Source organism: Elephantulus edwardii, unplaced genomic scaffold (genome assembly GCF_000299155.1).
Source record: "Elephantulus edwardii isolate Elephantulus edwardi_28Jun2011 unplaced genomic scaffold, EleEdw1.0 scaffold00004, whole genome shotgun sequence".
Taxonomy (NCBI): domain Eukaryota; kingdom Metazoa; phylum Chordata; class Mammalia; order Macroscelidea; family Macroscelididae; genus Elephantulus; species Elephantulus edwardii.
The window spans coordinates 11,706,191-11,716,444 of record NW_006399754.1 but is presented as its reverse complement, the minus strand read 5'-3'; the positions used below and the strand labels follow the sequence as shown (position 1 = coordinate 11,716,444).

Here is a 10,254-nt window from a genome sequence, read left to right as displayed (position 1 = left end):
ATTTAAGTAAATACACTCTGTAAGGAAGAATAAAACTTTACTAGAGTGCCCATCACACATCTCTATGAAGACACGAGGGAAACTTTAAATATTGCCAGTGAGATTTAAAAAAAAAATATGTGCACCCTCTTATTACGTCGATAGAAAATCTGCTACGAAATAAACCCAGTTCTTTCTTTCCCTCCTCTTGTGCTCAGTCTTCCTCGTGTCTTGTGCGAGCCCAGTGATTGGCTTTGGAAATCATCCTGAGTTTGCAAATGATAAAGTGAGTGCCCACACCCAGTGCAGGAGGCGAGATCACACCACGGAAGAAGAGCTGGTCATCCCATGAACCATTGTGCTTGCTGGGGTCCCACTGATGGCATTGAAGATGTGAAGGGAATTTGGTAGGACGCTCGATTTCTCCTCCAGGGGGCAGATCTTGAGACACAGAAGCACAGTATTACCAAAGCGTAATGGCAGAATCAAGTGTTCTCTAAAACAGATCAATAATGAAGTATGGGCAACATTTCTGCTTTTAGGGGCTGCAGACTGGTTGTAGCAGGGCATCTAATAAATGACCATTTTCAGATCAGGATGCTCCAAAGAGAGTCAAGAACAACAGACTTTGATTTTATTACAGGGAAGTTAACTGGAGAGCCTTTTGGATCCAGTAGACTTAGAGCTATCTTACATACACACTTGATCTGGTTAGGATCTAAGTTCTCTGGACAAGGATCTTTCACACCCAATGACCCCATGGGGGGAATATGTATGCAAGACTTTCCATCTGTTTAGAAGTCAAATCAGAAGAATACTGAAAAGCTCTCATTAGAAACACTAACAGTTGGGACCCAGGGTCCCAACCTTAACAGTTCAAAGGAGTTCAATTTTTGTGATTGCTAACAGGAAGTTGACTAGAACACATGGAATTAAATGCCTAGAAGAAAGCTGCTTTCCTTGGCCCCTGCATTGCCTTTATACCAAAATGCGTAGTCACTCTGACTTGGCAATGACTTGGCATGAGTCAGTTTATAAAGGTTTGGAAAAGTAAAATTAAAAATTATTATTACCATCCCATCTGAATGTGTTTGCATGGAGAGGAGAAAAAAAAAGCGTATGAGTTAAACCTCAAACAGTAAGTTTACCTTGGAAGAAACAAAGTAAATCATCACAGAGATACATTCTGATTTCCATTTTGTAAAACTAAAAAAATATTAATGTTGGGAATATACAAAAGCAGCCAGGTTCTATCAAGGGTCCACCATTGATGGTGAAGACGTCTGGGAGAGAGTGTGCTGCTACTAGCCAGGTATTCACGGGTCCACCATTGATGGTGAAGACGTCTGGGAGAGAGTGTGCTGCTACTAGCCAGGTATTCACGGGTCCACCATTGATGGTGAAGACGTCTGGGAGAGAGTGTGCTGCTACTAGCCAGGTATTCACGGGTCTACCACTGATGGTGAAAAGGCCTGGGAGAAAGCAAGCTTCTGTTTATGTGGACTGGATGCTTGCTCACTGATGTTCACTTTGAGCCCTGCTGCCCTGGGACTATTAAACTCACAGGTGGGATCCTGCTGAAAAGAATGGCCTCGTTCTTACATAAACAGCCATGCAATCATGAAAGCTGCCTTGTCACTATAACGTGGGGCACGGAGATCAACTCTAAGTGGCCAGGAATTGAACCACATTTGTTTTTTTAAAAAAAGGAAATTCCTTAAGCTAAGCTGGTAGACCCTATTCATTCAAGGGTGTATATAACTAAAGCAAACGATATAAAAATAGTATTATAGGCAATTGCATGGGTATTTTTTTCCCTGGGGCTTTTTTTTCTTTTTGGCATGTTTTTTAGGGGAGCAATAATCTCAGAGCATGGAGAGAAAACGTTTATGAAGTGTGTCCCCCACACTCTTAAGAGCAATGATGAGTGGGGCTTTCTAGTGACTTTTGATTATTCAGGAGGGCAATTTGGTAGCTGTCCTCCAAACCACCTGGGTTAGAGAGAAGAGTGAGTGTGGTGTGCTATACCATTTTTTAGAATTAGAAATTCTGGACATTTAGAAGATTAGGTCCTTACTTAAGATCCCAGCTAACACACATTCCCTCTGCGGCGAGAACTCGAGGCGGCCACTGACCTGCTCCTTCATGATCTCAGAAAGCTCTTTCGTCATTTCTCTGTAGTTGGCCTTCATTTCTTCCTGGTACTCTAACTGGTCTTCTTTAATCAGACGTTCGTTTACCGCTAAGCCTTGACCACAAGCTTCCACAAATTGTCTGAAATGGTGCAGAAAAGGAAAAATAAGCCTTCCTGAGACCAAAGGAGTCCGACTGGAAAGATGTCTTTTCTCTCCAAGCATCAATCATTGCTGTGATCATTTAGGAGACATTTTCTGGATACATTACCTGAAAACTTCTTTAAGCAACTTCACTTTATTGTCAGGATAGCGTTTGGTGTTTGTATCATCTAGGAAAGCTCGGGCATATGCCAGTGGGCCAGCGTTGACCTAGATGAAGAACCAAGGATTGGTTACGTTGTGAAGAAAATGATCATCATCCTTTATTGATGTGCTAGAGATACCATTTACATAAATTAGTTCTAGTCCCTGACCTTGAATTGATGACTTGGGGGAAACTGTTAATAAACCGTGTCATTCTTACGTCATTTGATTTTTATCCTATCATTTCCTGATATAGACGGAGCGCTTATGATGGTTTATTTACATAACCAAAAAAAGAAATGCTTGAAAAATGAAAATCTGTTTAAGGTCAAACAGTAAAGAAAACCAGAGCCTACATCCTCCAATTGCATGTCAAGGATTCTTAGTCCTGAGATACTTAGGCTACATAAATGTAGGCTACACTATTAGTTTCTGAAGTAAGAGGCTGATTGGATGAAAACTTTAAAATAGTATAGGGAGCGCTGGGGGCCTAGCAGTAAGAAGCCTGTGCTCCAATCCTGAAGGCACACAGATCAAATCCACCAGCTGCTCTGCAGAAGGATGTGCATTTTCCTCCCATATGATTAACTGCCTCTGAACACCTGCCAAATGATCAACTATGGGTTGATTACCACTTGATGGTACACAACAACAACAACAACATGCCGGTTTTTAAAAAAGCAGTTGAGTATATGTGGTCAGACAATATTATTTTTTCTTATTAAAAAAAATACCAAACCCAACAAAGGCCTTAGAATGTAAGATAGCAGGGAAGTAGATGAATGGACATAGAACAAGCAGAGTGAAATACTCAAAGTGCTCATTCATTGTGAAACTGGGAATCAGGGTCAACAATCTGTGGAGAAATTGTTGAATGAGGACCTAAAAATGCTATACAAAACTGCATTGAAAACACAATAAAATGCCATTGTAAAAAGAAAAAGCAGGTCTCTCCTAATAGTTGTAGTTGCTAGAGACTTTGATCTAACTATGGCTCTAAGTCATAGATGGTAATGACAGTCAATTTTTTTTAATTTATTTTATAATTTTTTTGTGTGTGTACCGTCAAATCAGATCTGACTGGTACAGGAGGAGATTGCCCCTCCCCGGCAGAGCATCTGGTGGATTCGAACCGTGTACCTCTGGATTGTAGTTGCAGCTTCTTGCCACTAGGCCACCAGAGCTCCCCATGATAGTCAATTATGACAACAAAAGCAGGAGTAGCAACAGATCAAACAGACCCACAGGACCTTGCAAATATTTTGATTACCAAAAGTCTTTCAGCAACAAAGTAAACGACAACCTATAGATTGAGAAAATATTTTGAGGCGACCTGTAGATTTCTTAATAGGACACCAAGTGTGCTCCCCATAAACTGACTGATGAGGCAATTTAAGATCGATACACGTGTACACGTGTGATAATCAGAAGATCTCTTTGAGAGAGTAAAATGTCAGCTACTTTTTGCAGTTCAGTTTTCATAGAAACCAAAAAATAATGAGTTTTTAAAGACAACCTGATACTAGTGACACTTTTTTTTTAATGATAAGTTTATCCCTCCTGTTCCTTTATTTACACACCAGAAGACAGAGTTCTGGTGTCAAAGGTCCACACAAGAGCAAATCAACAGTGGCAATGCATTCTCCCTGCACCCTTTATTCACGCTGACATGTCCCAAAAATGAGGTTACCTGGTGTCTTAACCAGATAATAGCTATGTTTGGGAGGAAATATTTTCATCAATGAATGAAAAAAGTGTTGCTGTTTTGCAAAATTGCAAAAGTGAAAATATTTTTCTTCCATGAATCATTTAGAAAATTTCGTGTTAGTCTGGTGCAAAAGTAACTCTGTGTATTATTTTTTTAAATAAGAAATAATTTTTAATTTGTCAGATAATACTAATTATATGAAGTTATAAGGGAAATGAAAACAATACTGAACATATTTTATACAATTTCCTTAATTTGATATTAATGTATAACAAAATGGCTGTAAGGTACCAGTGACACTTTACATTTAGAAGTCTTGGTGCTTCCAAATTGGGGACCTAATATTTTCCTTAAATTACTGACAAATCAGGTTAGTACAGAAAGCCGCTCCTTGCAGCTAGCAGACAGTGTAGACAGAATGACAGAGCTCACAGGTAGGCTGGGTAGAGGCCCTATGGCTACCCTCAGTCTGATTTAACTATAAGGACATGGAGGACAGGTGAACTGGGGATCAGCTGGTAAAACTCAAGGATCTGTCTCCACTCCACCTCATTTGTCTTGAGGTTTCCCGAGGGTGCAAAGGAGCCTCTCTTTCCGTGGCCCCGGGTTCCCTCACCTGAACGCTCACACTGCCCTGCAGTTTGAGCTGCAGCTTGATCATGTCCACCTCGGCCGAGGAGCACAGCTGCCGGAGCTCGGCCACCTTCTTGCTCATTTCGTCAATGGCCACCTCGATGGGGTTCAGATCCGTGTGGTGCTGGTACATGACGGGGATCCGCTTCTTCACATAAGGGAAGCAGTGTATGGCTGTGGAGGGGCGAGCGCAGGAGTCAGTTACTCCCAGCTTCTTAATGAGTTTCAAAGATTAGCTTCAAAACCACAAAGAGATACCATCTCAGTCCCCGTAGCATTGGCAAAGTTTACCAGGACAGCAAGTAATAAATGCTGGAGAGGATGTGGAGAGATAGGAACTCTTATACACTGCTGGTAGGATTGTAAAAATGGTACAACTACTCTGAAAGGCAGCTTGGCATTTTCTCAAAAAGTGGAACACAGAAATATAACCAAGCTGTTCCACTGCCTGGAATATACCCTGAGAAAATGAGAATTGAGATACAAATGGAGATTTGTACACCAATGTTCACATCAGTATTATTCACCATCACAAGAACATGGAAACAGCCCAAATGTCCAACTACAATCGAATGGATTGAGAAACTGTGGTACATTCACATGATGGAATACTACACAGCACGCAAGAACAATGATTTTGAAAATCACTGTATAACGTGGGAGAGCCTGGAGAACATTATGCTAAGGGAACTAACTCAGTCTCAGAAGTAATTACTGTGTAAGACCATTATTGTAGTAATAGACAACTAGTAAAACGTGGATGAGGATTGAAGGGGGGTTAGGAGCAGAGAAGGGAGGATGGGCAGGGTGGGTAATCACAGAGTCGCACAACTTGATGGGTGGGGGTTGGATAAAGGAAATGGCAAAGGTTCAGTGTGAAAAACAATGGATACAAACTTTGTAAGCAAACCAATATATAATAAAAAAATTTAAAAAAAATTAGCATCTTAAACCACAGCTAACAGTTATGAATGAGGGCTCACTATGGGCCAGGCATGGTGTTAATACCATATCCTTCATAATCATGTGGCTAAGGTTAAGGACAGGTTTTGCCAAGGTTAAGATGACTGGGGCCGTGATACCCCTTCACTGTGAGAAGGCCACCTGTGAATAAATAACTTCTTTCAGGTTCACTCTTCTGATTTGTAATAGCCTACCATCCTTGGAAGTTGTCTTGGGAACCGAATGAGGTAGCAGCAATAAAGTGGCTTTGAAAACAGAAAAAGCCTAAACTCTCTTGAGCTACTGAATCACAGGTTAAGTACAGAAAATAGTCCCAAAAAGATATTCTTCAGCTTCCTGTAAATAACAAGGTTCAGATGGGTCACCTGAAGGTCTGAATAAAGCCAGAAAAAGCAGTCTCCCTGCTGTCATCACATGTGTTACATACTTCAGTCTATCCAGGTTTCTAAAGGCTTTATCTATCAAAGTTTAAGGGTTCACGTCCTGTATTTGTAGTCCTCGTGAGCACATAGTTTATTGGGGCAAAAGCAGGATCAATAAATCCTCTTTGACCTGAAGCCTACTTTTACAACGTGGCCAGAACTGGGCATTGCTGTGAGGTAGCCAGCGAGTCAGGGGAATGATCACCTCAATACAGGTGTGACTATTTGGATAGGCTGACCTGCTTTATAAAGGAATTCTACTCTGTTTCTGTTTGGAAGGGAGAAGGACCTTAGAAATGCCAACAGCTAGGTTAAAACAAATGCCACTGGTATTATTATAGACTGTCTGACTGCCATTGTGTGGTAGCCCCAATACCTCCGAAAAACAAGCTCCAAGGTACCACTGTGAGCGAGCTCGAAGTTCATTCTGTAGGGTCTCCAGCCACACTGCTTTTGTGATGGCCACTTGGGACTGAACGTGTATTCTCCATGAAGGTAAAGGAGAGGCAAGGTGCTAACAATTCAGAGAGAAATCTCAGAGTCTGTTCAAGAGTCTACAACATTCCACGTGACCTGGGGACCCACCATCTTCCTTGCTGGCCTCCACACTCTCTTCTCCTCCCCACCATCAAGCCCAGAAAGCCACACCGGTCCTCACTGCTCCCTGAATGGCTTGCACACGTTCTCCTGTTTCAGGTCTGCACTGTTTTCTTTCCTTCCAGGTATGTATATGCCCTCATTCTCCACGCAAGTCACCTCCTTAGCATCGCTCTCCCTCCCACCTTTTAAAACTGTAGCCTTCTCTCTCCTCACTCCCACCTTCCCAATCTCGGGTTTCCCCTTTAACATTTATCTGCTTCCCACACATGGAGTATTTAACTCATTATTTTTATTGTTATTTGCATGTCACCTCTTGAAGGGACATAAGGTCCACAAAGGCTGAGGACCTTGTTTTGCTAAGAGACTCTGTTAGAGCCCTGCCTATTTGCAAAACATTTTGTTGAGTGAATGAATATATCACTTCTCGAATGGCATGGGAGAAACGAAAGCGCCTTCTAACCCTGGAAGGTGGACACTGAGATAACAGGGTGAAGCCCTGCATTCCTAATAGTGCAGTCCCTTCGGAAGGAGAGTGAGGAGAAGGTGGCTGATGAGCCTGGGTAACTGTGGGGTCTGGTTAGGAGGCATATGAAGGTACTTCCAATCCTAGTCGCTGGCAAAGGAGGGCAGCCTGGACCTTGGCACAGGGACAAGGAAGGAATATCATGGCAGAGCCCCCGGGAGAAGGGGCTCATGTTGTGGGGGCAATTGATGAATTCACACCTAAGGTGTTTGGAGGGTGATTTTCAGGGTCTTTTAGAATGGTCACTCTGCAGTCAGCAGCTGTGGGCCATCTGGAAAGGTGACCCTTGGGCCAAGGTTCTCCCGGAACTCAGAAGTTCAGAGGTCAGACATGAAGCAACGATGAACTGAAAACACAACTGAAGGCATTTAGTACCCTGAGGGAGACCTCTCAAGCTCAAAGTCTTTCTGAAAATGTCCGAATCTGTGTATCTTCTAAACAAAACTGGTTTCCTTTTGGTGGTACTTTTACAACCCTATTCCTCAAATTTTCACGGTGAGCAGTAACTAACCTTTTCATGATTTTAAGGTACTTCTCAAGATTACTTTCCACCGTCTGAAAGATCGTGCCTTGCTTGCATTTTGCTGCACTTTAACCCTCATTTGGTCATCCCCAACCTCAACAGGCAAAGGGCTCCGTGAAGGATGCAGGTGGCTGATGCACACGGAACCGTGCACAAGGGCACTGCACTCCCAAGACTGGCAGGGCTCCCAGTGGGTGATGACTTTGGAGAAGACTGAGGCTGCCAAGCCTTTTGTTCGAGTCTGGAAGCTCCATGGACCCTATTATGCAACGGAGCAACAAGCAGGTGTCCACTTACAGATGGGGAGTGGCTGTGGTGGCCAGGAATCAAGCTGGAGTCTCCCTCAGGGAAGGGGTGAATTTTACCACTGAACCACAATAGCAAAAGGAGCACACCCCTTCCCTTCCTGGTTACAATTTGCAACATTGTACATGACAGGCAGATGGACACAATAACTCTGACTTTACAGATAGGGAGCTCTGGTGGCCCAGTGGCAGGAAGCTATGCTGCAATTCCCAAAAGCACATGGTTCAAATCCACCAGCTGCTGTTCAGAAGGATGGACAAGCTCCTTTCATGAGATTTACTGCCTCTGAAAACCTACTGGAGGGTCAGCTACGACATCCAACAACGATTATACAGATGAAACAAGAGCACAGTGAGGGGCCAGCTCGAGGTCCCACAGAGAGGATTTGAACCTGAAACTGCAGCTCCTCAGCCCAGGCTCTTCACCGCCCACACGGCACCTTCTCAGCCTCACTTGCCTTAAACCAGAAGCACTTGCGTCTATTTCTGTCCGTGATCCTCTGAACCCTTCCACTCTGGCAAATTGTTTTGTTCATCCCTTAATCTCAAATATCTGTACCAAAGTTGTAAATTACATAAAAATGTGCCCAAATATCTGTACCAAAGCTGTAAATTACATAAAAAGGTGCCCAGGGAAAACACCTGATCATCAGTGTTAATCAGTTATAACGGAATAATAAAAATCTAGACCATGACTCATGACTGAACTGGGTTTACTTTGTCAGTTCTCAAGCTCGGTGTGCATCAGAGCCCCCTCTGCAAGGCTTGTTTGAATGCAGGTGGTGCAGAGATTCCCTCAGGGCTGGTGACTCAGCAGGGCTGGGCTGGGGGACAGTCCTTCCCTACAAGTCCCCAGGCAGTGCTAATGGGGCTGGTCTCCCGGACAAGCCACTGATAATGACCGACTCAAGGACTCAGAAGTAAAGTCATTACAGCTACAGAGATAAGTACCGTAAAATTATTCAGTCTAGCAAGGTATCTGCCCTTGGTAAGAATGTGCTATCGAGCTATGCATTAGAAAAAGAAGTCATTTATATCTGAGGAGACAACGTTGGGAGAACGTTGCTTAAGCTATCTAAATGGTATCATCTTATAAAAACAGGAGTAGAAACTCTTAAGAATATAGATTTTTTTTTAAAATTATACTGCTATACTTACAAAGTTTGTATACATTGCTTTTCACACTGGATCTTTCCCATTTCCTTTCCCTACTCCTCCCTCCACTCATCGAACTGTGTGACCCTATGATTAAAACCCTTCCAAGCCCCCTGCCCAGCCTCACCCCTGTGCTCCCCCCTTTTCCTTCTCATACATGTTGTACAATAATGGTCTTACACAGTAGAACCTTTTTGTCTCAGCCCCCTTATAGGAAGAGTGAGACTTCACTGGAATAGTGCATACGCATGCTTGTACATGACGCTTGTACGTGCATACATCACTCACTCACTGGGGTTGGGCTGGAACCGACTCACAGCTAACCCCCGCCCCCCAGTAGATCTGAGAGGCACCTCTCTGGTGAATTAGATTCACTAGATGTTCTGTAAGAGAAAGTCAGGCATTCTCTTCTAGTGCAATTTAGCCTCTGAAAACCAACTAGAAAATCAGATACAAGCAGGTCTGACTCATATTTTTTCTGGTCTTTTTAAAAAAAATTATTATTATAAATTTCAGAAGTGGCCCATAAACATCTTGAAATGGTGTGCAAAAGCTTTCTAAAGAGATAAGAGTCACTGTTTTTATCAGATTCTAAAAAATAGAAGTGACTTTACATCTAGGATATGATATTACTTACTGTCTAATGGGAGAAAAATTATAAACAGAGAAATATGAAAAAACAACTGAGTACTAAAAGGCAAGCATTTGGTAAATGTGAAACAGAAGTGAGTAGTGGGGAAAGCTAAGTGAGATCTAAGATTCCATCTCAACCTGGAGCCTGTTCATTCCTTACAGACAGCCCTACATCCTGGTGTTCCTCGGGGGATGCCTGGATGAGGTAGAGAGCACTCCAGGACAGCTCGGAATGAGGACCTGCATACCTGTGAGGTCCTGCCTGCCTTATGAGGACCTGCCTGTGAGGACCTGAGGGCCTGTGGGGATGTATCTGTGTACTTGTGAGGACCTGAGGACCTGTGAGGATCTCCCTGTATACTTGTAAGGACC

The 10,254-nt window shown here is 43.0% G+C and overlaps 1 protein-coding gene across 3 annotated transcripts in view; it reads right to left on the bottom strand.

Annotated features, from left to right (window-relative positions):
• Window positions 1-231: 231 nt before the first annotated feature.
• The window catches only part of DOCK9 (dedicator of cytokinesis 9), a 407,183-nt gene continuing 397,160 nt past the window's right edge, over window positions 232-10,254 (bottom strand). Inside the window, exons 52-56 of one of the 3 annotated variants that reach the window (XM_006879560.1) lie at window positions 4,742-4,932; window positions 2,383-2,483; window positions 2,115-2,253; window positions 1,053-1,060; window positions 350-420 (exon numbers count right to left, since the gene is read on the bottom strand). In XM_006879560.1, coding sequence (XP_006879622.1) covers window position 420; window positions 1,053-1,060; window positions 2,115-2,253; window positions 2,383-2,483; window positions 4,742-4,932 — 440 coding nt within the window. In that variant the 3' untranslated portion in view covers window positions 350-419. Of the gene's footprint in view, window positions 421-1,052; window positions 1,061-2,114; window positions 2,254-2,382; window positions 2,484-4,741; window positions 4,933-10,254 lie in introns of all 3 variants that reach the window. The other 2 variants (XM_006879558.1, XM_006879559.1) reach the window with 2 other exon arrangements.